This window comes from Talpa europaea, assembly GCF_964194135.1.
Source record: "Talpa europaea genome assembly, chromosome: 12".
Lineage (NCBI taxonomy): Eukaryota > Metazoa > Chordata > Mammalia > Eulipotyphla > Talpidae > Talpa > Talpa europaea.
This window is the reverse complement of record NC_140079.1, coordinates 9,345,657-9,373,617: the sequence shown is the minus strand read 5'-3', so window position 1 is coordinate 9,373,617 and position 27,961 is coordinate 9,345,657. Positions and strand designations below refer to the sequence as shown.

The following is a 27,961-nucleotide window of genomic DNA, read 5'->3' as shown; positions in this document are numbered from 1 at the left end:
TATATAAAACTCTCCAAACCTCCGGGGGAGGTCTGTGAAGCAGGACAAAGTGCTCTTTACACAGGAATCGTAGGGCTTTCAAGTATCTGAGAGGCGTCGAGAATCCCCTAACCAGCTACGTACACGCACGGGCGGCGGGGCTCAGGAGGGGATCTCGCCGGTGTCCATTCCCACTGAACTGCTGCTTTGGGGGGCGGTTTCACACAGGGCCGGGACTTCTGCAAGGCAGACAGGGAGGGAGTTCAGCGGCCACGCTGCCAGCCGTGCTGCTCTAGGTCAGTGGGCACCTTCTCGGGGCGGCCCCCACTGATCACGGGAAAAGGAGAGGCTGTAGCTCTCAGGTTATATAGGGGCTTAGGTCACTGGTGCCCCCCAAACCCACCCACCCCTTGAGACCCTTCTGCCCTGATGCCCACCCATGCCCCTGGGGCTCTCCTCAGCAGCCTTCAGTTCTTCCATCCCCTGAACGGAGCTTTCAGGCCAACACAGTCTTCAGCCCCGGACCGGAACCAGCGATGCACACCCACCACGAGGCGGCCCACCAACGCCCCTGGGTCTGTAACTCCCCTGTGCGCCCACTGTGTATAAAAGGGGCGCCCAGGAGAGCGGGCAGTCACTCCCGTCCCGCCAGCCCTTCTCACCCCCAACATCCGGGATGTCCATGATCACACAGTCGCCGTCCTCTTCCTCCTCTTCCTCCGTGTCTGCCTGGAAGCCGTCCAGGTCCCCAGCCCCCACCTGGTCAGGCAAGCACAGACGTCAGCAGCGGCGCTGGCAGGGACACGGCGCCGGAGGGCCTCCTGCGCGGGCCTCCACGCGGCGCTCTCTGCCTTTACCCACTCCGGGCGTCTGCTCTGTGACCAAGGGCAAGCCTGGGGGGTTGTCTCAACGAAAAGAGTAAATTCAGGTCTCTGCGAACTATTGTTGCTCTTCACCGGATTAAAAACTATTTTGTAAATGGCTTCTGATTAGAATTTTGGGTTTCAGGGTTTGGTTTGAAACTGAAATTGATGAGAGAACTGAGTGAGGCGGCACTTTCCATTCCAGCGTCTCCCAACAGCTCAGCCCCTGCAGCTGGCACCTGACAATCCTCTCATGTAACTTAGGCTCAGATCAGTTTAGCCAGGAAGAATACCATCTGGGTAGCTGTGGACAGCAGTGAGGAAAGATGTGGATGGGTGGGAAGGTCTCTCCTACGGCTGTGAATTTTTTTTTCAAGATTTATTTATTTATACAAGAGCTGGGGTACAGGCCAGACACGCAGGAGGGTAAGAGGATTCACCAGAGACAGAGTGGGAAGCAGAACAGGCAGATGGACCAAAAACACTGCTGAGGGGAGCAGCGGGCGAGACAGGAGAGGTCTGCCGCACCATGTGGGAATCTCCCTGTCCAGCCAGAAATTGAACCGGCACCGCAGAGGCTGCGGACAGCTTCACAGCCCTGCGCTCAACCCACTGCACCACCGGGGAGGCCCCCAGCTGTGAATTTCTAATGAAGATTCTTGAGCCATTTTCACTAGAGGCAGAAAATATTAGGACACACATTAAACATCAGCCATTCTCTCTCTCTCTCTCTCTCTCTCGACTTAAGGGAACCAGCAGGAGAGGTGGAGACAGGCTTATTTCAACAGAGAGGCTATTTTCCAAAACACTTCTAGAATTCCTGTTACAAAAAAAAAAAAAAAATCTCCATTTGCCTGGAAAAGGGACGATGAAGTGACCAGACTAAGATCTGCAGCCCACTTCCCTGGCTTGCTCAACAGGCCCTATCAGTTCCTGGTGGATTAGCTTCATCACCAGATTCTGCAGGTGGACAGAAGCCAAAGACACCACCAAGAGAGGAGTTCCCCTGGGGGGATGCTATGGACCGTTTTCAGGTACCTGTCACAAAAGAATTGTTCAGCAAAGAAGAGCAGAACTGTCCGGCTCTCGACTGTGCTGATGACAGCCACCTGGCAGCAGACATGTTTGGTTGGGTCTGTTAAGCCACAGGAACAAGTATCTTTACGGTGCTAGGAATTCTGTGTAAAGAGCATATCCCCAGCCACAGGGCCCCCAGACAGGAGTTGCAAGTGTGACGAATAAAGGTTTATCTAGATCCAAACTCTCCAGAGAAATCACCACCCTTGACCCTGCCGGCACACTACAGCTTGTAAAGAACTCTGAGGTGAGAGTTTAGGATGCCACCAGGTCCGCTGTGCTGAGAGCTGCCAGCAGCTGCTGGAAGGGGAAAGTGCACCAGCTGCGGTCACCACTGCCCGTGGCAGACGCAGAGACACACAGGGAGGACAAGCCAAGGACTCGGTGGTGGAGGATGCTTAGTGACAGGAAGATGCAGACTGTGTAACCTGTTGTTCTTCTAGTTCCACTTTGATGACAGAATAATTTTACTGTTAAGGGCAAGCAGACTCTGCTCTTTCTAAAACCGTGGCCTAAAGAGTTGAGTCACCCTGGGCCCACACAGATGCTTGGCAGCAGAACTGATGTCCACCTCAGCCACATCAGTCTCATTAGACCCTAATACCTGAGGTCCCACAGGTATCACTATCTGGAACTCTAAAGATCTAAAAATCCTCACAAATGAAGAAAATCCAACCCACCCTAACGCAGTTACACACATTTAGAGTTTAGCATTAACTATCCCTGAGGGTTCAGAAGGATTAGTGAGTAGCTTTACCAAAACTCAAGGGCAGCATCCATGTCCTCCTGAGCCCCCCATGCTGCCTTCCAGTGACCTGTCCCTCCCACCCTGTGCTGATGCCGTGCAGTGACCGGCTCTGCTCAGTGGATACCACCAGAATGTTCTTCCACCCATTCTGCCAAGAGCAAGCAGAATTCTGTTCCGAATACTGGTGGTTAAGACTCATCTCCCCAGTGCCTCCTGCAACAAGGGTGGCTGAGCCTTTGGGCAAGACATAGGTGGAAGGCGCCTAGGGAAGGCTCAGCAGCCCATGCCCTGCTGGCTGGAGGTAGAGCAGCTGCCTGTGCCCAGACACAGCCTCACATCAAGGGAGAGGGCGTGGAAGACAGGAGGAGCCTGGCCCCGGGCAGTGTGACATGGATCGGCCCTTGTTGCTGGAGACAACCCTACAACAGGCGCGAGCCGCGATCCAAAGGGCGGTCACCCGTGGCCTGACATGATCCTGGGGTCCAAGAGTTGTTGAGCAGAGGGGTCCCACCTCCAGCACCCTAAGGAGTGGCTGGGATTAGTGCCCATGGAACTGCTGAGACCAAGGGGCTCGGCACTTCCCTCCTCCAGACGCACCCGCCGTGCTGGCCTGGGCTGTGGTCCTGGGCCCTTTGCCGGGGGTTCTGACACCTGCTGAATCAGAATCACTGGGGCTGGTGTTCCAGAACTTCAGACATTTTGCACCACCTCCCCCGGCAACGTGCAGGCCCAGAACAGTCTCAGACTCCTGCATGGCGTGGTTAACCCCGAAACTGGGCCAGCACACAACTCATTCTGTGCAGCGTCAGGGAGTGTCATCAGCGCGCTGAGTCCACACAAAACGTCCCGCCCCCATGAGCGAGATCACACCGACCACACAGTGTGATCACGGCTGAAACCCCATTACACTAACTCCAGGTGTATGCTGTCTCGCACACCCCGTCTCCTTCCAGGAGGAGCACGCTAGCTGAAGCTCTTTCCTAAGGCTTGTTAAGATGGGAAGCTTCTCTCCACCACTGTGATGTAGGGCATGAGGTGACAGGTCACAGGGGCTAACGAACTTCCCACAGAGAAACACGGGTTACGCGCATGAGCGAGGACCACCACAGCGAGGGTGAGGGCTGACTGATGGGGGCAGAGGCCTGCAAACGCAGTTGAATGGTAGCGCGTCGGCTGGCCTCACCCACTTTCCAACTGCGGCTGGGGATCCTCTGGTGTTTTAACTAGAGGCAGCCATGTTTGGACACTTCAGAGTAACAATGGCTACCAGATCACAGCACCAACAAAAGCCCTGAGAATGAAACTCGCTGCACGGAACACGACACAACACTAAAAAGAAACGAGGTGTCAAGCCACGAAAAGACACGGAGGAAGCGTAACTGCACACACTACTCAAGAAGCCAGTCTATGCGGTGCGATCCCAGCTCTACAACATTCTGGAAATGATGAAACTGTCAAGACAGGAGAAGTGCTTGCCAGGGACCAGGGGAGGGGGAATGACGAGGTAGACAGAGAGCATTTTATTGAGTGAAATTACTCTGCGTGACGCTGAGAGGGAGGCCACATGGCATTATCCAAATCCAGGGAACGTACGCGACCAAGATGAACTCGTGTCAGCCATGGGCTCTGGGTGACAGCCATGTGTCACCGTAAGTTCATCCATGCAACGAACACCCTCTTTGGTAGGGGATATTGTATGTGGGGGAGGTTGTGCATGTGGGGTGTTGGGTAGATGGGAATTCCTGGCTCCCTCTCACTTCTGGACAATTTTGTCACTTTGATTTTGCTGTGAAACCTGCAACATTATAAAATAGAAACCTTATGAAGAATGAAACGCCACCTTGTGCTCTCACCCCACCCGGCTCACCTGCCCGTCATGCCTGCGCTTCTTCATGAACTGGGTGATGCACATGCTGCCCGCAGACTTCCTCTTCAGCGGCACAGGTGTCCCCTGTCCAGGCCCCGCGGCAGGGACGTTGCCACTGTCCTCCTTGATGGCTGAGGGCACCATGGTGATGTAACTCCACTGGCATGGCACGGGCAGGTGCTCCTGGTCAAAGCTCTTCAGCACCTGCGGGTGGACGTACCAGCACATCCTGAAGTCAGGCCTCTTCTCGTACACCGAGTTCTCGGAAATAATCCGCTTGAGTCTGGCTTTGGAGGGGACAGCGGTGTCCTCGCCAGCAGTAGGAGTCTGTGGGCGTGAGGAGCCAGGGCTTGGGGGGCTGGCGGAACTGCTCTCAGGACTGCCGGCGTCCCTGCCAAGCAGTCCCCGGCGGCAGCACTCCTGGAACTCCTGGATGATCACTTTGCTTCCGTTCACGTTCCCGTGCAGCAGCGGGAGCAGCTGGGCCAAGACTAGCAGGGAGAAAGGGAATGATCATCGGGCGCAGCCTCCGTGTCACCCAGGCCAAGACACGATAGCTTCAGGGCCTTTTAAGTGTGGCTTGAAGACACTCTGGAGCCCACACGTCACAGGCTGGGGTGAGGATAAACCACCCTGCGCCATTCATGCCCTGTCCTTCCTTAGTGATGGTGGCTACGCCCTCACCCTTGGTCACCGGGCTCCCCTGAGGAGGCTGCCGTGTATTGGGGTAGTGTGTGACCTCAGGTCAGCCTCCTCTGAGTCTCTGTCCTGGTTAGTGAAACGAGTCAAAGTAGTTGCCTCATACTGTGACTATCAGAGGATAGATGTGCTGAGCAAACTCTGGTTTTGCTATTTATTCAAAGAACTATCAATCCAGTTGCCTAATGAAGTTCCCCAGCACACAGGGGCAGCGGGAGCCACCCTCTCCGCACCACACACCCTCGCCAGCACTCACTCTGCTGGTCTCTCTTCTCCCTCTTGGAGGACTTGGGCGTCTGCTCCTCCTCGGAGGGGACGGTCTCCAGGACGCATGCTGTGAACTGCTGTAGCACCTTGAGGTCGGCGCCACTGTCCCCGTCGGATGCCCAGATGCAGCCGATCTTCACGGGCTGGAGCACTCGGAACCTCTTCCCCTTGGCTAAAAACTCATCCCACTCCTTGGCTTTCAGTTTCTGGCGAACCTTGTGGTTCTCCGGGTCGGCACACTCCTGGGAGGGGAGAGTAGAGGCTCACTCAGGCCCCAACTCCTCTCCACCCCAGGACAGTGAGCGCAGAGAGCATGGTGGGGCAGATGGGCCAATGTGCAGAGCAAGGGCCAGTTCCGGGAGCACCCTCAGGCCTCTGCACCCCCACATCATCCCAGCCTGTCTTCTAGGTGGTGAGATGGGCAGAGCATTTCTAGACGGAACGACAGTGGGCGCTTCCTTTCTTTTGGTGTTTCAGATGCATCTACCATGTGGGCAACTGGTGAGTGACAGGTATTTTCATCACCTCACCAATAACATGCACTCCTGGATCTGTCCAATACCTGGATCTGACCGATACCAGTCTCTAAGACAGATGTGCTCACAGGTATGAGGAGACCTCCACCTGCCTCTTTGGTCAGGAATACAGTGAACACACACCCTTCGTGCCTGCCTTATAGACAATCCTCCCTAGCCGTACCACACCACCGCCCAGACGCTGCAGCCCGCAGGCCTCTGGAGTCCAAAGAATGGCTGGTGGCTGGCTCAAAAGTCCCACCAAGTGGGACAACTTAGAGTCGGTGGGGATGGTGGAAGGTGAACTAAAAAGGGCTTGGAGGAATCTTCTGGAGAGAAATATTCTAGATTGTATTTTGGTTGGTGGTTTCACAAATGTAGTCAATGTTAAATCTCATCACACAGATCTACATATTTTGTTTTACTTCTGCTAACAAAATGTTAAAGTTTCATGTCCTGATCCACATCCCACCGTCATTCTCTGGCCAGGGTTTCTTCTCACAGCACTGTCCTTACTGGGAACTTTCCCCACCCTCCCAGGCAAAACCCAAGTGTAGGCTCAAGGATCCCACAAACCACTAGACGCTGGGAATTGCCTGCACAGCTGCGCGCAACAGGCCGGGCAGTGGGGCGGGGCCTTCAGCACCATGCCCGATGAGTAGCCCCCAAGCTCCCTCTTTGACTGAGCTCTTTTCCGATCCAGCCACCATTCCGCTCACCCCTCACCTCAGTTACTCCTTCATCCTCAGACAGGTACCCATGGGGCACGAAAAAACCATCATCCTCATCTTCATCTTCTCCAACTTCATCATCATCATCCTTAAAAAGAGAGAGAGGAAGTACGTTCCTAACATGTAGGAACAGGTTCTGCTTCATTTAAAATTTTCATCTGTTGTTTTCCTGTGGAACCACGAGGGTCAGCACAAATCCCATTAGCTAATCCCCACACAGCACGGTGGTGGTGGTGGGGAGAGGGGGTGTTCAGACAGAAAGCAGACCAGCAGAGCAGGTCGGATGTAAGATGAGGGGTGGGAGTGCTTGTGAAGCAATGGGCCATACTCCACCTGAAACTGCCACTCTGCAGACGGGTCAGCATCATCAGAAAAAGTTTTTCAAGAGGCTAGCAAGCCAGACACTGGCTGAAACTGTCAGGTAACACTACAGGTCAAACACAAGCTGTGAGTCCATTTCTCCTGGCCCCGGCCCTAGTCTTCTGGCGGGAATGTGTCTGTGCTCACCCCTTCACTGTGCGACAGGGACTCCCCTGGCTCCTCTTCTTCCCACTCGTCATCACTATCCACCTCATAGTCAAGCAGCTTCTGAAAAGACAAATACATTAGTGTGTCACTGTCTTCAGAGTTAGAAGGAAAATATACAAAATCCAAGAACCCACTGGGGAAAAAGGCAAAATGAGGGTGTGCACCTGGCCCCCAAACTCACCCTGTCCTGGGCCCAGGGGTCCCTTGCATGGATCACCGTCGTCTTCTTATTCCAGGTCCCCCAGTATGCAGGTCGGTGATTCTCGGAAAACTGCAGGAGCTTCATCCTGCCGAACTTCCTCCTTTCAGGAACGCCATCGACCTTGCTGCTCTCCACGATCACCATGTCACTGCGGGAACACCATGTTCAGTAACATCCCTCCTCTTCACCGGCCACAGCCTCCCGGGGAAACAGGCCACGAGCACCCCAGCAGGAGGGTACCACTGCAGAGCAGCAGTGACTGCTCCCAAAGGAAGCTCAGGAACGTCATTCCAGAGACCCAAAGCCAGGAAGGAGAAACAAGGTGGTCAAGTTGCTGCCCAATAGCATTTACGTAATTGGGCTGGAAGAGAAAAAGTAAATCAGTAAGAATAGGGAAATGCCCTTAGAGGAAGGTTGGCAGAGAGGAATCCCTCCCACCAGAGGCAGGGAGGGAAGCGTGCACGCCAACACCATGGCTTTCTGCAAGACCACTACACATGGGAGACCACAGAAGCTCCCAGGAAGCCAGGAAAGAGACATCCAGGGCCTGAGGCCTGGTCCCAGTGAGTCAGCAGTGGGCCAGAACCAAAGCTCTGCCTTGTCTCCCCACCAGCAGCTCGGATGCTGTCAACAGCGCTCAACTTCACCAACCAGCAAACTACACAGTCTCCCCATCACTAACCTGTTAAAAATTTCCGCGTTCCGGTTCGAAACCATGGTGGGTCCAGAGCTGAGGGGCTGTCGACCTTTTAGATCTTTCAGAAATGAGAACTCACTGCTCTGCTGCTTGAGGAGCTGGTCTAACTGGTCACAGAGGTCTTGGTCAAAGGCAGTCCGACACCGAGGGGCGAGGACCATGTGCTCTTTGATTTCAAAGGGGGCAAACTTCCCACAGGAGCCGGCCAGGGTCTGAAAGGAGAAGAGACCCAGGGGCACAGCTGTGCCGTGGAGGACCACCCAGCAGTGGCAAGGAGGTGTGGCATGCACAGCATCATTGCTTCTGAGACAGAAACAAGGGCCATGGGCTGTGTGATGCCAATCACAAGCGTCTCTAGATAAGGCAAAAAAACTATCAGCCAGAGAGAAGATCATCAGTTGCCTGGGTGTGGGTTCAGAGAGGGGACGGACTATAGGGGGATAGAAATATTCTAGATCTGATTACAAAGATTGGGGCCCCATGTATTATCAAAACTCACTGAATGGCACCGCTGTAAAGGGTGAATTTTACTGTGCATCATACCTCAATAAACCTTTTTTTTTTTTTTTTAAGAAAGAAAACGAGACCTGAGGTTGAGGGAGAGGCACTTAGTCGTGCCACCCTCAGCAGAGAACAGCAGCTGGAACCAGACATCAGGCCCTCCCCTCGCACAGTTTCCAGCGAAGAAACCAAGACTCAGTAACGCGACTGACTTGCTATAGCCTTGTTGTCACATGAGTTAGTAGGACATAGAGTCCACTTTCAACCCTGAGGCCTGATATGAATAGAACCTGGAATATCAGGATCTATTTCTCAAGAATCATCCTCTTATAAATTCTGATGGATTTGCTTTTCCCTTTGATCAGAGCTCCGTCAGTATCTTTACTGTTCACAAAGTGAAACACAGTACATGGGGCATCAGGAGAAGGATCAATGTCTTTGAAATTTTGTCTCAAAAAGCAAGACTTTCACCTCAGAAAGAAAAGAGCAGCTGAGGCCAATGGCACTCACTGTGGGAAACAAAATTCCCAATGTCCAAAGTGAGCCCATCAAGTTCTCTGAGGAAGGAGCTGGGTCCTTGCAAATTTTTTTTTAAGATTTGTTTATTTATGCATACAAGAATTGGGTTGTAGGCCAGAGGTGGGGGGGGGGGGGTGAGAAGATTGACCAGAGACAGAGGGGGAGCAGAACAGGCAGATCTACTGAAATACACTGCTGAGGGAAGCAGTGGGCACAACAGGAGAGGTCTGCGGCACCATATGAGTAGCTCCCTGGCTGGGGATTGAACTCAGGCCGCAGTGGCTGGCAATAGCTTGATAGTACTGAGACTTTAACCCCTGCCCCACCAGGGAGGCCTTGTAATTTTTTTAAACTCCCTGACAATTCCAGCATTTGGCCTAGGACAAGAATCAACAGGCTGTTCTTTTCACAAAGGGGCAATGGGAACATCCGGGGGCCACACCCTACGTCAGAGCGAGTTCCAGGTCCAGGTAAGATGAAACATAAAAAACAAAACATAAACTTAAGCAAAAAGAAAGTGCATGTATAATCATAGGATACACAAGGCTTACCATGCAAAAGCCAATATGCCATCAGAAAATAAAGATGAAAAGAGCTCTGGGCTGCAAAGCTGCCCGCAGCCTCTGCAGCGCCGGTTCGATCCCCAGCCACTGGCAAGGCTCCCACACAGCACGCAGACCTCTCCAGCCGCGCCCACTGCTCCCCTCAGCAGAGTACTTCATCAGTCTGCCTGTTCTGTTCCCAGCTCTGGTGAATTCTCTCACCCACCCACGCTTCTGACTGTACCCAGTGCTTGTATAAATAAATAAATCTTTAAAAAAAAAAAAAAGAAAGAAAAGAAAGATGAATACAATCACATCATTCAATGACGTCTCAGTAAGTGACAGACCACACAGATGGTGGTCAACAGGCCCCATCACATAGCGCAGGTGTCGCAGGCTATGCCACCAAGGTGTGTGTAAACTCTATGACGTTTGCACACCACCAACCTGGTCTAACGATGCATCTCTCTAACCCTATCTCGTCGTTAAGCTACTCGTAAATATCAATTCAAATGTGCCCAGGGAAGCAAGAACCCAAGACACAGCAAAATGGTGACATCATAAATTGAAAACAGACCTGATTTATGTTTACAAGCACACAAGTAGATGCAGGCGTGGAAAAAGAGAAAGGCGTGGAAGGGTACACGACCATCAAAGGAGATGGGCTACCGCTGAAGAATGGGGGAGGAGGGTGTGGATCAGGGGTTCCACAGCAAATGCTGGACTAGAAGGTGACTGGGTAGCGGGCTGGAGAGCTCCGTGTGGTTGTTTTAAGCTCTACCTTGCCCCCATCTTGAGCTAAGTCTCCCGAGGTTAAAGGACCAGGACTTCTCTTCCCCTTTCCCTGCCTCTCTGCAAAGCTCTCAACACAGAACTGTTGATGAAGCAACCTCTGAATATCGTGCAGTTTTAGCAAATGTGTCACTTTTTGCCTTTTCAAGAACACAGTGAAGAACTAAATAATGACCCAGCAGACTTACCCAAAACAAGAGCTCCTGTGAAAGAGGGTCCCTCTAGATGGTCAGAAGACACCCTTTTATTTTCAAATAGGAACAAGTCAATAAAAAGTGGAGCCAATGGATGCCAGCTGCTCACCTTGGGTGCCTGGGGGGTCTTTGGCTTCTGAAAGAACCTGGTGATTTCGGCCTTCTCTGCTTTAATGCGCTGCAATTTAAGAGATGAGAGGATGAAGAAATGAAGGCCCCTAGAATACCGGCATTTTTAAGTTTAAAATTTTGATTTTCAGCCTCAAAACCAATCAACTCAAGTATGGCAAACCTCAAAAACTCAGAATAGCTCGTGGGCAGGACGGGACTGGTGAGCAAGTGGGCACAAGGAACTAGTAACAAAATCCTATTTACGCACACCCGGCAGTCCCTCCTCTGGGGGCCACCAGGCCTCCCACTCCCGAGGGAACAATGGGCAGCAATAAGGAAAAAACCCATGATGACATCTGGATCTATCCCTCAAATAGGGAGATCATTCTACCTTTTCTTCCTCTCTCAACCGTTTCTCCTCTTCCTTTTTCCGCTTCTCCTCCAGTTTTGCCCTGTGACACATGAAATTCAACTTCAGCTAAAGCACCCGGGTGCACAAAGCCTGCATTCCCACAGCAGCAGAGCGGCCAGGGGTCCCTGGCATGCAGGAGAGTGCAGCAGACCAGAGGTTTCTCCCCACCCTCCACTTCAGGGGCTCAGTACAAGGAGGGGTGGGAGGAAAGACATGGCCAGGCCTCCGAGCGCTCAGGCAGGCCGGGAAGGCACTCACTCCAGTGCCTCCTGCCTCTCCTTGCGCCGTTCCTCCTTGAGCCGCTGCTTCTCTGCCCGCTCCCGCTCATCCTTTTCCCTTCGCTCTCGCCGTTCCCGCTCCTTCAGCTCCTTCTCCTCCTCTCTCTTCTTTTTGGCTTCTTCCTTGGCCCGTTTGGCCTCCTTTTTCAACTTCTCCTTTTCTTCCTTTTCTGCTCGTAATTTCAGTTGCTTGCCCAAACGCTCCTTATCCTGCAGCCGGAAGACAAGGGAACAGGTTAGTCCTGAGGATCCCCTGGAGGGCCAGGCCAGCATCCTCAGTGGGCCGTGTTAGGGCAGACTGGACACCAGCACCCTCATACACAATGGCTCTCTGATGCATGTTGGACATCTGTCATGACAGAAGTGGAGAATTAGCCACTTGATCACAGGACCTTGCAGTTAGGTTGGGATAAGATCTGTTTAAAATGCCTCTTTTAGGGCCTCCCTGGTGGCGCAGCGGGTTGAGCACACCGCTGCTCCCATCAGCAGTGTTTTCGGCCTGTTTGCCTGTTCTGCTCCCTGCTCTGTCTCTGGTGAGTCCTCTCACCCTCCCGCACCTCTGGCCTGTACCCCAGCCATTGTATAAATAAAAAATAAATTTTTGAAAAGTAAAAAAAAAAACCCGCCTCTTTAACTAAAAAAGTCATAGAATATATGCTCAATGGAATACTACTCAAGATTAAAAAAAGCTGAAATATGCCTTTTGGACAAAATGGATGGATCTTGAGGTGACAATGCTAAGTGAAGTCAGAAAGTGAAAGAGAGTTACTGGATGGTTTCACTCATTTGCAGAACATAAATAAGCCAAGAAAGCAAACTGGGAAAGCACAGCAGAAAGAATTCCTAGACTGTAAACAACAAACTGGCTACCAGAGGGGTGAAGGGAAGTAGGAAGGAGGTGACAGGATGTTGGTGCTGCAGCTCTGGTGCAGGGTGAAGCATAAGCACATAGGAGGTGTGAAGCTGTACTCCCCAAATTACATGGTTGTGTAAATACTCAGCAAAACAATAAAGTTGGAGAGGGAAAAAAATGCCGTCTTTAATCACAGGACAAAGTTTTTCATTTAACTTAAAAAAATATAATATCTCTGGCTGCCCTTGCAAGTACTGGCTATTAGGTTTGACTGCATTTATTTAACCAGAAGGCAATGGCAAAATAAAGATATTAAAACACCTGCAGGTTTTGTCTCCTTACCTCTAAGACAAAAACATTTTTCTTTCCATCCCCACCAAACCTGCTAAGTCTTAAAATGATGGGGAATACATGAGAACACATAAAAAACTAAAGGAAAAATAAAATTCTTTATTTTTAAAACTAACAGGAACTGAAAAAGAGGTTAGATGAAGAATGAAGAACTGATTATTGGTAGGAGAAGACAACTAGTTCCTTCTATGTTCTTTGAAGTTGGAACATTTCATTTTATCACATCATTCCTCATTGCAAAAAATCAGTATGTGGCCCATGGCACTGAGTTATTATATAATCTTAAATTTGTATTAAAAACTCACCTGCCTGATGGAATGGGTGATTAGCTTTAACACACAAGGTAATTTTCAAGGGCCGTTACCCAGTCAAGATGGGCTTTTTTTTTTGTGGGACCCTCACCGGTGGCCAGGGATCGAACTGGCATTGCAGAGGCTGCGAGCAGCCTTGCAACCCAGCGCTCTACTGCTGCACCACCAGGGGAGGCCCCAAGATGGGCTTCTTAACTGACAACTGAGCTTTCGGCTTCAACTGAGGGCATGTGATTATGCCCTCATCTCTACATAGATCATACGCTATGCCCTGACAACCTCTGATCCCTTTACAAGAGTCATGGAGACAGACGTGCAGTCAGAAATGTCTGAATGCTTGTTTTTGCAAAGTATCCTCTGCATTCCTAAGAAATGGAAGCCAAAGGTATCAGGTCTCTTTAGCCATACCCGAGTCCTGTCCCTGCCCTCACTCCTTCACGTGTCCAACTCTGTCTGAAATGCCAATGAAGAATGAGATAAACTCTAAAAAGGCCACCAATGCCTGGCTAAGCTACAAGCTGTCACACAGGAAACACCTGGCGGACACCTCACTCATGTCCTTGGTGCCCCTTCGTGAGTCGGCAAGGGTGGAGAGAAGCCCACTGGCCTTCTCTGTTCTTCACTACAAGAAAGACCCCTTCATAGCTATGTGTGAGGCTTGAATCCTAGATAATATAATCAAAGACTGAGCAGGAAACCACTGAGCAGTAATCACCCATCTAGTTTACAGGGCACCAAAATGTTATAGCACTGGGGCAGAGGTGGAACTGGAACCCACCAGTAGGAGACTGAGACCCAGGAAGAGGCAGGGGCTCCCTGGAGGGCAACTTTCAGCTATAATGGGCAGCCCAACTACTGAGGTAGCAGTAACTGTAGTAATGATTGTGATAAAAGCTTAGAAAAGGCTACAGGCAGGGCCTCCCTGGTGGTGCAAGGGGCTAAGCACCACACTATGAAGCAATCCACAGCCTCTGCAGCATGTGTTCGATCCCGGTCCATCCAGGGAGCAACCCACATGGCGCAGCAGACCTTCCCTGACTCACCCGCTGCTCCTCTCAGCAGTGTACTTTGGTCAATCTGCCTTTTCTGTTCCCCACTCTGTCTCTGGTGAATTCTCTCAACCCCCGCATTTCTGGCCTGTACCCTAGCTCTTGTATGCATAAATAAATAAATCTTTAGGGGAAAAAAAGAAAAGGCTACAGGCAAACACTTAAGATTTAGAAAGCTTAAAATGATGCAATCCACATGTCAAGAAGTGTAAAATGAGGCAACAATAGAATGATGGTCAGAATAAGCAGGGAGAAGGCAAACACTGGGCCAAGGGAAGTGCAAAAGGCTTTGCTTACTATTTTATGCAAAAAGCACAGCAGGGTAATGTTCTATTTCAGGAAAAATGTCTTACTCTTAGCAGTCTCATCCTGATCTTCTCTGCAGAATTGACCAATTTCTTAGGTATCTGAAATGAAAGACATTTATTGTTTAACACGTGGACAGGGAAGGTGACCCACGCTATCAAGAACTTTGCACAATGAGAAAAATGAAAACCTTTTCGAGTGACCAGTTCCACCTACAGAACGAAAATGCTGGAGAGGGCCAAGCACTACGATAAACATGCACATGCATGTACCCAGGATAAAAGGGAGGGGGTGGGGTGGGCAATAACAGGTGAGTGCAGAGGACCAAGTAGAAGAACAAGGAAAGCGTGAAAACAAAAGCAGCGGCCAGTGGTCAGTGGCCTGGAAGGCAGGCACATGGCAGAGCAGTCAGAGGACCTGCCCTTTCTACACTGGACAGCTCTCAGGCTTAGCCACGCCTGATGATTTTCTGAAGATAGTGGGAATATTATGTGAATTTTATAAATATATTTAGGAATCAACACTGTGAATCAGATAAAGCATGTCTATGGGCTGGATTCCCATAGACCACAAAATACTCTCTGCTCTGGTGCAGATCAGCCTTTTAGACCATGGAGCGAAAGCTCAGGATAAGAGGTCAACTCACCAGCGGTGGCACTCCAGTCTGGACCCCTAGCCTCTACTGTCCTATTGCAATCTGAGCATAGGTGACAGGATTTACCAGGATGCCCATCACCCTGCTGGCTCTACTGTCCTAGGTAGGGATATGAACAAAGGGCTCACCATGGAGCCTAAGTGACACTCAGAATAGGACCCCTGATATCCAGACCCCTGGACTCAAAAAAAATGAACAGAGACATGAGGCTGGAAGAGCCTGAGGTCCACTTTAGGCTTGGAGAGGCAGTCAAGAACTGAGACTGGGGCCTCCCCGGTGGCGCAGGGCTGTGAAGCAGTCCTTAGCCTTTGCAGTGCGGGTTCGATTCCCGGCTGGCCAGGGAGATTCCCACATGGCGTAGCAGACCTCTCCTGTCACGCCCGCTGCTCCCCTCAGCAGTGTATTTCAGTCATCGTCTGCCTGTTCTGCTCCCCGCTCTGTCCCTGATGAATCCTCTCACCCTCCTGTGCCTCTGGCCTGTACCCCTGCTCTTGTATAAAAATAAGTAAATCTTAAAAACAAACAACAACAACAACAAAAAAAAAACACGGAGACTGGTGTTGAGCTGAAAAAACCAAAGGCACATTTCTCTTGAAATGATCCCACCTAATGACAGAACTAGGTAACTGTTTGTCTGTCTGGGGAAGCCTAGACCCCAAGCAAAACTTGTTACAGAACAAAATGCACAGACTAATCCCCTCAAGAAGCCTTCTTCTTCTGACATGCTGAGTTTTTTCAGGACTCATCTGTCCTTCAGGAAAGCCCCCAACATGGAAATGGGAAGGCCACATATTGGCAGGAGCTCATCTGCACTCGAGACTGTGCCAGCACTCTCAGGCCCATCTTTGCCAGGCATGTGCTGACAGAAGTGCCAGGTACTAAGGCTTTCTCACCAAGGGCCCAAGAAAAAGCGCCTGCCTCTCCAGCATCCACTTTGCCTACAAAGTCTGTGGACTTCACCCTACAATAAAGGATTTAACAGCAAAATTGTTAAGTTGCTGTATCTCTAAGCTGTCCTTTGAGTTCAAAGATTACAGCACCAGACGTGATTGCCAGACTCCTAGGTGAGAATATCGGGGATGGGGAGGCATATTTCCTGAGTCTTGCCTATACTTGTTGCTGAATTTCAGGTACAGAATCTAGGGCCTTTTACCCTGAGTCCAAGAATAACAGTTGACATGACTACCAGGACCAGATTTAATAACATCCAAGAGCCAGAGCAATGACTACATAATTTAAAACCCGTATCTTGGGCCTCCCCGGTGGCGCAGCAGGTTGAGCGCAGCGCTGTGAAGCTGTCCGCAGCCTCTGCAGCACGGATTTGATTCCCGGCCGGCCAGGGAGAGACCCACATGGCATGGCAGACCTCTCCTGTCTTGCCCACTGCTCCCCTCAGCAGTGCTTTCTGTCCGTCTGCCTGTTCTGTTCCCCACTGTCTCTGGTGAATCCTCTCACCCCGCCCCCCACACCTCTGGCCTGTTCCCCAGCTCTTGTATAAATAAATAAATCTTTAAAAAAATAAAAACTATCTCCATTGCTTTACTAGATATTTGGAAGGAACTCATTGATTTAAAACAAATTTGTCTTCTTGACATTTGGCCCAAGTCTTTATAGAACTTTGTCTCTCAGAACTATGTGCCATGTATCTTACCCATCTCAAGTTCAGCTGCCAAAAACAGGATCCAGGATCCTCAAAGGAAGCTGAAACACACACCTCAGCTTCCCCAAGTAGTCAAAGTAGATCTCATTGTGCATTAAAATTCCTCAACTTCATTTGGAAAATTCTTTGAAGATTCTCTTCTGTGATTATTTATTTATTTATTTATTCATTCATTTATTCATTTATACAAGCACTGGGTACAGTCAGAAGTGCGGGAGGGTGACAGAACTCACCAGAGCCAGAGCGGGGAGCAGAGCAGGCAGAAGGACCGAAGTACACTGCTGAGGGGAGCAGCGGGCGGCAGGAGAGGTCTGCGCACCATGTGGGACCCTCCTCCGGAGGCCGGGGAGCAGCCGGGGATCGAACCAGCGCCGCAGAGGCTGTGGGCGGCTTCGCAACCCAGTGCTCAACCACTGCGCCACCGGGGAGGCCCTGTGATTTTTTTTTTTAAAGATTTATTTATTTATACAGGTACCGGGGTATAGGCCAGATGCGCAGGAAGGTGAGAGGATTCACCAGAGACAGACTGGGGAACAGAACACACAGACTGATGAAATACACTGCTGAGGGGAGCAGTAGGCGAGACAGGAGAGGTCTGCCGCACTATGCAGGTATCTCCCTGGCCGGCTGGGAATGGAACCCGCACTGAGGAGGCTGCGGACAGCCTCACAGCGCTGCGTTCAACCACCTGCGCCACCAGGGGAGATCCTCTTTTGTGATTTTATACAAAAGAAGGCCTGTTTCTAAACCCCCCCAGGGAAACAGCAGCAAATGAGGTGAAAAGAGGCAGCTCTGGACAGGTTTAACAGGAGCAGCTGACAACCTACCAGCCAGGGAAAGGGAGCAGAGGGAAGACATATACCCCCAGGTGGCCCACCCATATTAAAAGAGCGCAAGCAGGCAAATGTGTATGTTCCCGGGAGCCGGCCACTGTGCTTAGAGCCCAAAAAAATACATGAAAGGAAGACTATCACATAGTCACACCATGGGTTAACAACACAGCCCTTAAAAAAGAGACCACCCCATTCTAAAAAATAGCTTAGACTCCCTAGAATGAGAAACATAATTACAATACACAGACCACGCAAGGAAACAAAGTGACACTGTGTATTCCTAAGGGATCTCCCCAGCACTGGCACACAGAAGAAAAATAATGGCAACCCTGGGGGAGAGACAGGGGCTACAGGGGGCTGCAATGTTTCAATGAGTTTTCTAATGGAATTGCACAGGATGAAGTTCCAAGTAATCTGGGTTCCTTGGTATATAGAGATAAAAGATTCAGGGACAAAACTGCATCAGCATTATTATTCACAGAATAATCATCTTCAGCCATCCGTAAAGTAGGCTTAATTACACCTGTAAGTGCAAACAGCTTGAAAGATGGTTCTGCCCAAAAAGACCAAGCTCTAATGCTGAACACTCTGTGGCCAGTCAAGACCTTGGGAGTGATTTTTAAAAAGGTGTTCCCAAATTACTGTTTCTTCAAAGCAAGATTCTCCAGATCCTCAAATACTTAAAAAACAAAACTCTCTCAGGGACTCTATCCAACTCCCAAGGAGAGGACAGCAGGAACTGCACTTTCACGAATTTCCTGGAAGGACGGGCAGTGAGGAAAGCCTGAGGGCTCCATACAGAGCTTTTACCTTACCCACTCCAGGACAAACGGAGTCCAGCAAAAATCACACATATTACATGGTAGCAGGAAACAGGAGTCAAGAAAAATTTGGGCCCCACAGCAGGGAAAGGTTCTTAGAGTTAGGTGCCAACAATGAAATGAACAAATTAACAAAATCAATAAATTCTGAATTCTGGAAGTGAAGAGATTTCTAGAAAGCAGTGTGCATGAGTTGAAAGGGGTCTCTCTGGGCCAGGCACAGATGTATTCTTTGCTCTCAGACCTGTGGTGTCACCCAGCACCTGTGTGACATTCTTTTGATAGGTGGACCCTCCTGCTGGAGATGGGCAGTTTCCTGCCACAGGCTCTTGGGTGGCCCGAAGCCTTCACCACTTGCAATGTAAAGTATCTGTAAACCTGCAGGGCACTGCCTTTCCAGGGCATTCTAAACTCCCGGGCTGAGTTCAGTCAGACCTAGCATCGCGGCTACAGGATTTCCTAAACTGAGCTTGCTGGGCTCATGCTATCAGCTGTTAGGCCAATTGAACCAGTGGACATAAGGTTCAAGAGAATGTCCAGCTATAGGGAATCTCAATTCTGTTTGTTTTTCAAGATTTATTTATGCATACAAGAGGTGGGGAGGTGGGGTGCAGGCCAGACATGTGGAGGTTGGGGGGAGGGTGAGAGGATTCACTGGAGACAGAGTAGGGACCAGAATAGGCAGACTGACTGAAATACACTGCTGAGGGTAGCAGCGGGCGAGACAGGAGAGGTCTGCTGTGCCATGTGGGTCGCTCCCTGGCCGGGGATTGAACTAGTGCTGCAGTGACTGAGGACAGCTTCATAGGTTGTGTCTTAACCCCTTGCGCCACCAGGGAGGCCTCCCCCCATCTCAATTCTTAAGTCTAGCCATGGGCACAAAAACACACTTTAAGAAGAATGGAAACATGGGTACACAGCACGGGGTCCAGGTCCATTGGCTGTAACACATCACACCACAAAGCAGTTCTGCAAAGCAGCAGTCTTCAAGCTATTTAATAGATGGGACAAGATGGTGGCAGCAAAAGTGATTCAGACTTGCATGTTGAATCTGAACAATGGCTCAGATTAAGTTTTGAAAATGCACATCTCAGTCCGCCACATTTACAAACTTAGAAGAAAAAAGACTGCTCTATTCTTGATTGATATTTTTTGAACCTAGGGAGGAAACCATTTTTCCTTCCTCCTATACTCCTTAGGAGGTGAAGACACATGAAATGGAATCACCTAGAAAAACAGTCCCTGAGAGGTCGATTTTCAGAAATCAGGGGCCTCCCTGTTGGTGCAAGGAGTTAAATCTTTGTACTATGAAGCTATCCACAGTCACTGCAGCACAAGTTCAATCCCCGGCCAGGAAGCTGACCGACATGGCACAGCAGACCTCTCCTGTCTTGCCTGCTGCTCCCCTCAGCAGTGTATTTCAGTAAATCCACCTGTTCTATTCCCCACTGTCTCCAGTGAGTCCTGTCACTCTCCCCGCAAGCCCCTGCATTTCTGGCCTGCAGCCCAGCTCTTATATGCATAAATCAATCTTTAAAAAAAAAAAATTCAGAAATCAATCCAGGTTGATGACTTATGGTCACATTAAGCAAGCAGAGATTGAATGAACCACCGCATATAAAAACCCAACAAGAATTAAATGAAAGTGCTATAAAACCAAAAAACAAAAATTCCATTATTAAACACACTTGGGGATTCTTGGCCAATTTCATCAAGTCTTAAGGCCAGGTGAGAACAGAGACGTTTGACGTTGTGCTAACCAAAAACAGCATCAGAAACATGTCAGAAGTCATCCTTCTGGGGCTCTAAAATGGCAGTTTTCTCTGTCTTTGGTTGTCATCACTCTGGATGAGTTTGGCTCTCAAGATGGGCAGCTATGCTGTTGAGAGCTGACCCTACAGAATCCACCATGTAGGGATTCCTGCAATCTTGGGGTCTCCTCACCAGTTTACTGACTCTATCACCAACATCCCCACAAGTCTGTGTTGGACAAGAGAAAGGAACGGAGGAAGCTGAAGTCCGACTTGAGGACTGACAGATGTCTTCTTAAGTTTGTTACTCACTACCACGGCTAAGTTGACCAGTATCATCAATCAGGTGTAAATAACCAAGACTTTCAGAATGGCATTGACTGACTAAGCCACTAGCACATGGCAGTGTACAGGTTAACTAGATACCTCAATTAGTTTGTTTTTTTTTTTTTAAAGATTTATTTATATATTTATTTATACAAGCACTGGGTACAGTCAGAAGCGCGGGAGGGTGACAGAACTCACCAGAGCCAGAGCGGGGAGCAGAGCAGGCAGAAGGACCGAAGTACACTGCTGAGGGGAGCAGCAGGCGGCAGGAGAGGTCTGCGCGCCATGTGGGACCCTCCTCTGGTGGCCAGGGGGCAGCCGGGGATCGAACCAGCGCTGCAGAGGCTGCGGGCAGCTTCGCAACCCAGCGCTCAACCGCTGCGCCACCGGGGAGGCCCCTCAATTGGTTTTTGATATGGAAAAGATTACAAGCCTACAAGTCTTCTTTTGGGAGTCATAAAACCTAGTTTGTGGCCCCACTGGCTCAGCCACCTGCCATGTGAGTGGCACACTATCTGCAGGTAAAAGTGAGGGTAGGGGACCTCCCCGGTGGCACAGGAGTTAAAGTCTCAGCGCTATCAAGCTATCGCCAACCACTGCGGCCTGAGTTTGATGCCCGACCAGGGAGCTGACCCACATGGCACAGCAGGCCTTTATCCTCTGCTGCTCCCCTCAGCAGTGTATTTCAGTCAATCTGCCTGTTCTGCTCCCCACTCTGTCTATGGTTAATCCTCTCACCACGCCCATACCTTTGGCCTGCATCCCAGTTCTTGTATGCATAAATAAAATAAATCTTTAAACAACAAAGGGCAGGTACCCTGTGCAGGTACCCCAGGCACTTAGGGAAATACTCACTCTGCGTACTGGTATGCAGGTGGGGAGGGGACTGCCAGGCTGTTTTCCGGGAGCAGACTGCCCCTCAGGTGAGCTGGTAGAAGAAGAGCTCAGGGATGAATGGCTAAGCACCGAGTCTTCTTCAGGGCCCGACTCTAGCAGCTCACCCGCGGAGGGCAGTCCCTTGTCCAGGGGCGTTGCTGGAGACTTGGCTCGGGGGGATCTCACAGCCAGAATATCCTCTAAGACCACCACAGGCACCTTCCTTTTGAACAGGATGCCCCCAGCTTCACTCCAACCATCCTGTTCCTTTTCCAGGAACATTCTTAGACCACCCATCAGTTCAGGGCAGCTCTGGGGTGAATCTTTCAGCTTGGTCCCACTCCTTTCTGTGACCCCCAAGCCAGCAGCCTCCTCCTGTCTGTGACATGGAATGTCTGAAAGGAATGCTCCAGGAAACACTGATGCATCCTCATTGGCCTTCGGCAACGACTGCCTCTCGTCTCCAGTTTCTTCTGTGACTCCATTTACAGCCTCCCCCTGAGCAGAGGCTTCAGAATTTAGTTTATCACGGGCCACAGAGTTGTCTGTTTGATCACTTGAGTCCTCTGTCAAATCAATGATTACGGCAGCCTGGCTAATGTTAGTTTCGACTCTATTTCTTAAAAAGTTATCTAAAGGACCCTTCCCATTCAGAAGTTTTGGCTTCAAATCTCTGTCGGAACCCAAGTGACAGTCATTCTCCAAGTTGTCCAGAGAGGTTTCCAAATCAGGGACTTGGCCTTGCATGGCAGCACCCTGAGAACTACTCGTGACGTCAGACCCATCCTCAGATTTCTCCTTTGGGAGGAGGTTCAGGCGCTTGAAAGGCAGACGAGCTGAAAGGAAGAGAGATGGTCATTGTTTTGGTGTGAAGTGTGACAATATTTAATATTCCCAATACCTGAAAATTAGTGGCCTCGCTGGGCTTGGGGAAGGGGATTTTAAAGTTTAAAAGAGGGCTATTTTTCATTGTGCATTTCCCCAGCATCCTAGTTTAAAAAAAAAAAAAAAAAGACCAGTTTTTAGCAGGGATGCTACTAGAATTTCAAGAGAGAGTTTCTGATCAGTTCAAGATCTAGTTCAAATTCCCAATTTATTTATAATGGGTAGCAAGCTCATCTGAAGGTAACTTGCTCAGAAAAGCTAGAGTTTGATACACTTGTGTAAGGATTTTTCTCTATGCCTCTAATATCCCAGGCTCTGTCAGCCTGCCTTCTCAAGCCAATAGCTATCTTCTTGTCGCTTACCAGGCTTCCAGCAGGTCCTCAGAGACACACAGCAATACTTCAGGATGGCGAGCAAATTCATGGGAACACTTCCCAAGGAACACACACTTGCTTAAATGCCAATACGTCTCTATTTTATAATGTAATAGACCAAATAAACCTGTTCTTAACCAGTTACTGAAACAATCACACCCTTGGGTTCCATGGTTAGCCCCCAATCCTTTAACCTCATGCTTTTAACATTATTCCTACCAACACCAATCTTGCCATCAATCTTCATAGATGGCACCTACCTATAGGTGAACCAGATAACCAATCAAGGATTAAAAAACATAAACCACTGGGCCTCCCTAGTGGCGCAAGGGGTTAAGACACAACCTATGAAGCTACTGCAGCACTACAGCATGAGTTCAATCCCCAACCGGGGAGTTACCCACATGGTGCAGCAGACCTCTTCTATTCGCCCACTGCTCCCCTCAGCAGTGTACTTTTCGGTCAATCTGCCTGTTCTGTTCCCTACTCTGACACTGGTGAATCCTCTCATCCCCTGCACCTCTGGCCTGTATCCCAGTTTTTTGTTTTTGTTTTTAAGATTTATTTATTTATTTATACAAGTACTGGGTATAGCCAGAAGCGCAGGAGGGTGAGAGAATTCACCAGAGCCAGAGCGGGGAACAGAACAGGCATACTGATGAAGTACACTGCTGAGGGGAGCAGCGGCGGCAGGAGAGGTCTGCGTGCCATGTGGGACCCTCCCCCGGCGGCCGGGGAGCAGCCGGGGATCGAACTGGCGCCGCAGAGGCTGCGGGCAGCTTCGCAACCCAGCGCTCAACCGCTGCGCCACCGGGGAGGCCTGGTTCTTATATGCATAAATAAATCTTAAAAAATAAATAAATAGGGCCTCCCCAGTGGTGCAGCGGTTGAGCGCTGGGTTGCGAAGCTGCCTGCAGCCTCTGTAGTGCTGGTTTGATCCCCAGCCACCAGGCGAGGGTCCCACATGGCGCACAGATCTGTCCTGCCGCCCACTGCTCCCCTCAGCAGTGTATCATCAGTCTGCCTATACTGTTTCCCGCTCTGGCTCTGGTGAATTCTCTCACCCTCCTGCGCTTCTGACTATACCCAGTGCTTGTATAAATCAATCAATCAATCTTTAAAAAAAAAAAAATTAAAATAAATAAACCACTTAAAAAATAAAAATGGAGATAGCATGATTCAGTAACCCCACTTTTGGGTATCTATCTCAAGAATAGAAAACCTTCAACTAACAAAAGTGTATGCTTCACAGTGTTTATCACATTATTTACAACAGCTCACATCTGGAAGCAACCTAAGCGCCCACTGACAGAGCACTGGAAAAGTATGTGGTATGCCTATCCAACTGAATATAAGGGAAGATGAAATGCTACTGTTTGCACAATAATAAAAAGAGCTAGAGCTTACTTTGCTTTATATATAGCAAAATTAAGTCAGATAGATAGATATATTGGGCAATTCACATATATGAAAGAAGAAACAATCAAAGCAAAATAAACTGGGCCTCCCAGGTGGCGCAGCGGTTGAGCGCTGGGTTGCGAAGCTGCCCGCGGCCTCTGCGGCGCCGGTTCGATCCCCGGCTGCTCCCCGGCCACCGGAGGAGGGTCCCACATGGCGCGCAGACCTCTCCTGCCGCCCGCTGCTCCCCTCAGCAGTGTACTTCGGTCCTTCTGCCTGTTCTGCTCCCTGCTCTGGCTCTGGTGAATTCTCTCACCCTTCCGGCTTCTGACTGTACCCAGTGCATGTATAAACCAAACAAACAAACAAACAAATAAATAAATAAGACATGCCTCTAGAAAATTAAAAAAAATAAAATAAAATAAAAACAAAGCAAAATAAACTACCTGGCACTGATAATCAAAGTGAGGTTCTAGAGGTTAAAAAGTAGGGGAGAGGGAAAAAGGGTTAAAGGTATAAGTGATAGGGAAAAATAAAATTTTGAAACCAGGTTATATAATCCAGCTACTAATTTGGCCTAAGAGTAAATGCACTGCCCTTTTTATGTAGGATTTGGGGAAGTTTACCTGCCTGGACACCAGAGTTCCACCCAGAGACATCTGGCAATTATCTGAGACTAAAATTATTGGTAGTCACAATTTGAGGGAGGAGCCTGGGGTGCTGCTCAACTCTACAATACAGTACAGCCTCCCACAATGAGACATTACAAAATGTCAACAGTGCCGAGGTAGAGAAATCCTACTATAAAGGCAAAGGTTCCTGGATTTGCTCCTGGCACCCTAAAAGAACAGCAGTGTATGACAATGGGTTTCCCAGATTCCGACTGTGAGGTGCAATTGTTCTCCCCCCACCAGCCCTTTGGTGCTTTTGTTGACTACAAGACATGGCCTCTGCTCAAGTGAATTAAAAATAAAATTAAGAAGGAAATGAAGAATAGGAAATAGGAACAAATATTTAACCCATTCCCAGGAAGTTACCTTGTATTAACTTCTTCACTGGAAAAGCTGGTCGGTCTTTGCAATCCATGGCTGTGAATAAGTGTCAAAGTATAAGTTATTAAATGTTGGAAATAATAAAGTAGCAAGGGCACAAGCTGCACTCAGTATGTACAGCCCATCTCCAATAGGGGTGATATTGTTGCCTCTCCCCCACATTTGGCAGTATTGAGACATATTTTTGGTTGTCACCACTGGGAGTGAAGGTTCTTACATCTAATAGGTAGAGGCCAGGGACACTGCTAAATAGCCTACCATGCAAAGGATGCCCCCTCCTCCCTTCTCTGGCCCAAAATATTAATAGGTTGAGTCAAAGGTCTTGCTTTGTTTTCTTTGTGCACTTATCCCTCTGCAAGTTGTTATTCACTGTATCTCCTCTCAACAGAATGGCAGCTCTGTGACAGCTGGGAGACTTGTTCCCCAATGTACCTACACTGCACATCACCTCAGCGCCTGGCAGAGTGGGATACCAATGAATACAGTGGCAGGAGCAATGAAAAGGGGCATGAGGCAAGTAGAGATAAAACACTGTATTACCAATTTCATCCTGAAATGATCCTAAAACAACCTCTTCCAACCCAACCCCTCCCTGCCACCAAATCTGTAAATAAAAAATATAGTTCATTTTCTTTTTAAATAGTGTTTATGAAGGTAATACAACTTAAAGCATTTTAAGTGTGCCAGACAGAAACTGAAATGCTGTCAGTAAATAAGGGACAATGTTTTCCTGTACCAAATAATCTCAGGAATAGCATCTAGTTATATCAAAGTTGATAAAGAAATGACCATGAATGGAACTGAGTCTTTGGAGACGTATCTTTGAATGGTTAGAATTAAGTTTAAAAGCTGACACCTGCTAGGAGATCTGGAATGCAAAAATCTAGGTTAGTTATTTTGGGCAATCTGTGTACTTTTTATAAACTATACCTATGAGTACTTTTTAAAAGCAGGTGAGGCTTTCTAAAAACCTCAGCTTGTTTATAGGTGATAGTGCCTCCTCTACCCCCTCCTCTTGGATTATAAGAAAGGTGTCCCAAGTATTCATCATTTCTTTCTACCCATTTCAAGACAATTACTCTCAAATTTTATGTTGCCAAAAACATGGTTTCCCCCACCCGTCCCCCAGACCAATTAAAGGATAGTTTTCAGTCACTTAAATGTATTTGTGGGAAACAAGGATTTATTGGCATGGCCCCAAGTCATCAGCTTTGATGCAAATGGAACAAAGTAACCCAGGTCCTAAAGCAACCTCAGGTGGACATAAAAAACAGATCCCATCCAGGGACCTCACAGTTGAAAGGGGCACACAGTCAAAGCACTCTTGTATATAAAGTAACCATTGCCCTTTACGCTGAGGTCACTTTCCACGTAATTTTATCTGGCATTAAAATACCCTTCTCTTTTATGATAACATGGTCATAGCAGGTAGAACTTTTTAAAATGAACATCCTTACTTGGTCCAATAAAAACATCACAGGTCCATTACAGACAGTCCTACCAACTTTATTTATGGAATCTTATTTCATACTGTAAAATCCCAAAGCCTGGAAACAATTAGAATGCAGGTTCTCAACCAAGGGGCGATTATGCTCCCCAGGGACCACTTGGCAAAGCCTGGAGACATTTTTGGTTGTTCTCACTGGAGAGGAGTTGCTACTTGCATGTAATGGCTGGAGGCCAGGGATGCTGCTCCACACCACAGTACAGAGGACAGCCCCAAATGTCAGTAGTGCTGGAGCTGAGAACACCTGGACTAGCCTAGCTGATGTCCCTGCCAACCCTTAATTCATTCAAATAACACAAATTTATCGTGTGCCTACTACGTGCCAAACATTACACCAAGTGCTGGGGATAAAATGAGTCCCCGAGCAATTTTCCCTGCTAAGTAGGGGATATGGGCAGTCAGGTTTTCAGTTTGGGTGGAGCTGCAAGGTGCTAGAAAGCGTCTTCCTAAGATACTGGAGGAGAAAGGCAGATTTTAGCCTTGCATATTGGGCAAGATCAGAACGCAGACGGAAGCTGTTCGAACAGGTTCCAGTACCCCTATGACCCCGGGGCCTCAGTTTCCCCACCCGTCAGAGGGTGCGCGATCCAACTTGCTCAGGGGACACAAACACACTTTGCAACCCTTTCTTCTCCCCGGGCCGCTGCTTCCCCTCTTGCCCCACTGACTCATCACTGCGAAGGGCCCTGGCAAGAAGAACCGGCGCAAAAAAGCTGGGTAAATACTACAGCGGCCGAAACAATGCGGTCAATGCGGTCGCCCTTCGGGTCCCAAGGCCCTTCCTGAGGATGGAAAGGGCGCCGCGGACCAACCACCAGGTGCGGAGGGACCAGCCCGGGGTCGGAGAGCCCGCCCCCCCCCCCCCAAGCCGCCTCGGCCCGCACAGGCCGCGCGCCGCGCTCCCCCTTCCCCTAAGCGCAGGCCCGAACAGACCTGCGGCCGCTCCACGGGCGCCCGGCGCCCCACACTCCAGCTCCTCCAGCATCGCCCCGACGGTGGCTCGGGCTCCCCTCGGGCGGAGGAGGCGCGGGCTCCGCTCAGGAGGCAGCCGCCGCTCGCCCTCCCGCCCGCGCCGCTGCTGCCGCGGCCGCCGCGCTCGTATTTGGCGGGAACCGCAGCGACCCCCGCAGCCCGCGAGGCAATTGGGCGAGACCGCGTCACGTGACGGGGCGCGCCGGGGCGGGGGTAGCGCCGGAAGCGTCCTCGCGAGAGCCGCGACCTCCTGTCCTCCACTGGCTCCCCTGCTGGTATTTCCGCGGTCGGGTGGGCTGCCTCCCTGTCATTGGCTGGAAGGAGGCGCCCTGCGATTGGCAGATGGAGGTGTCAATCTGAGAGCTCTACACTGTGATTGGCTGATTGCGTGGGATCCCTAGGTCGCCGGAGGCGGGAGAGCCCGTCTTTTACACCAGAGGAATCTTTTTATTTGGGTG

General features: G+C 49.8%; 1 protein-coding gene across 1 annotated transcript; it reads right to left on the bottom strand.

The window, feature by feature from the left end:
• Positions 1–141: 141 nt before the first annotated feature.
• On the bottom strand, positions 142–27,531 carry CHAF1A (chromatin assembly factor 1 subunit A; the record flags this gene model as incomplete). Its single annotated transcript, XM_084248637.1, has 15 exons — positions 27,465–27,531; positions 25,010–25,060; positions 21,295–22,151; positions 14,440–14,493; positions 11,503–11,732; positions 11,224–11,284; positions 10,831–10,899; positions 8,159–8,385; positions 7,456–7,624; positions 7,254–7,334; positions 6,742–6,834; positions 5,490–5,742; positions 4,535–5,025; positions 642–738; positions 142–218 (listed from the first exon to the last, which is right to left on the bottom strand). Exons 1-15 carry the CDS (start codon positions 27,514–27,516, stop codon positions 142–144), a joined length of 2,862 nt encoding a protein of 953 aa, XP_084104763.1. The 5' UTR covers positions 27,517–27,531.
• Positions 27,532–27,961: the final 430 nt, after the last annotated feature.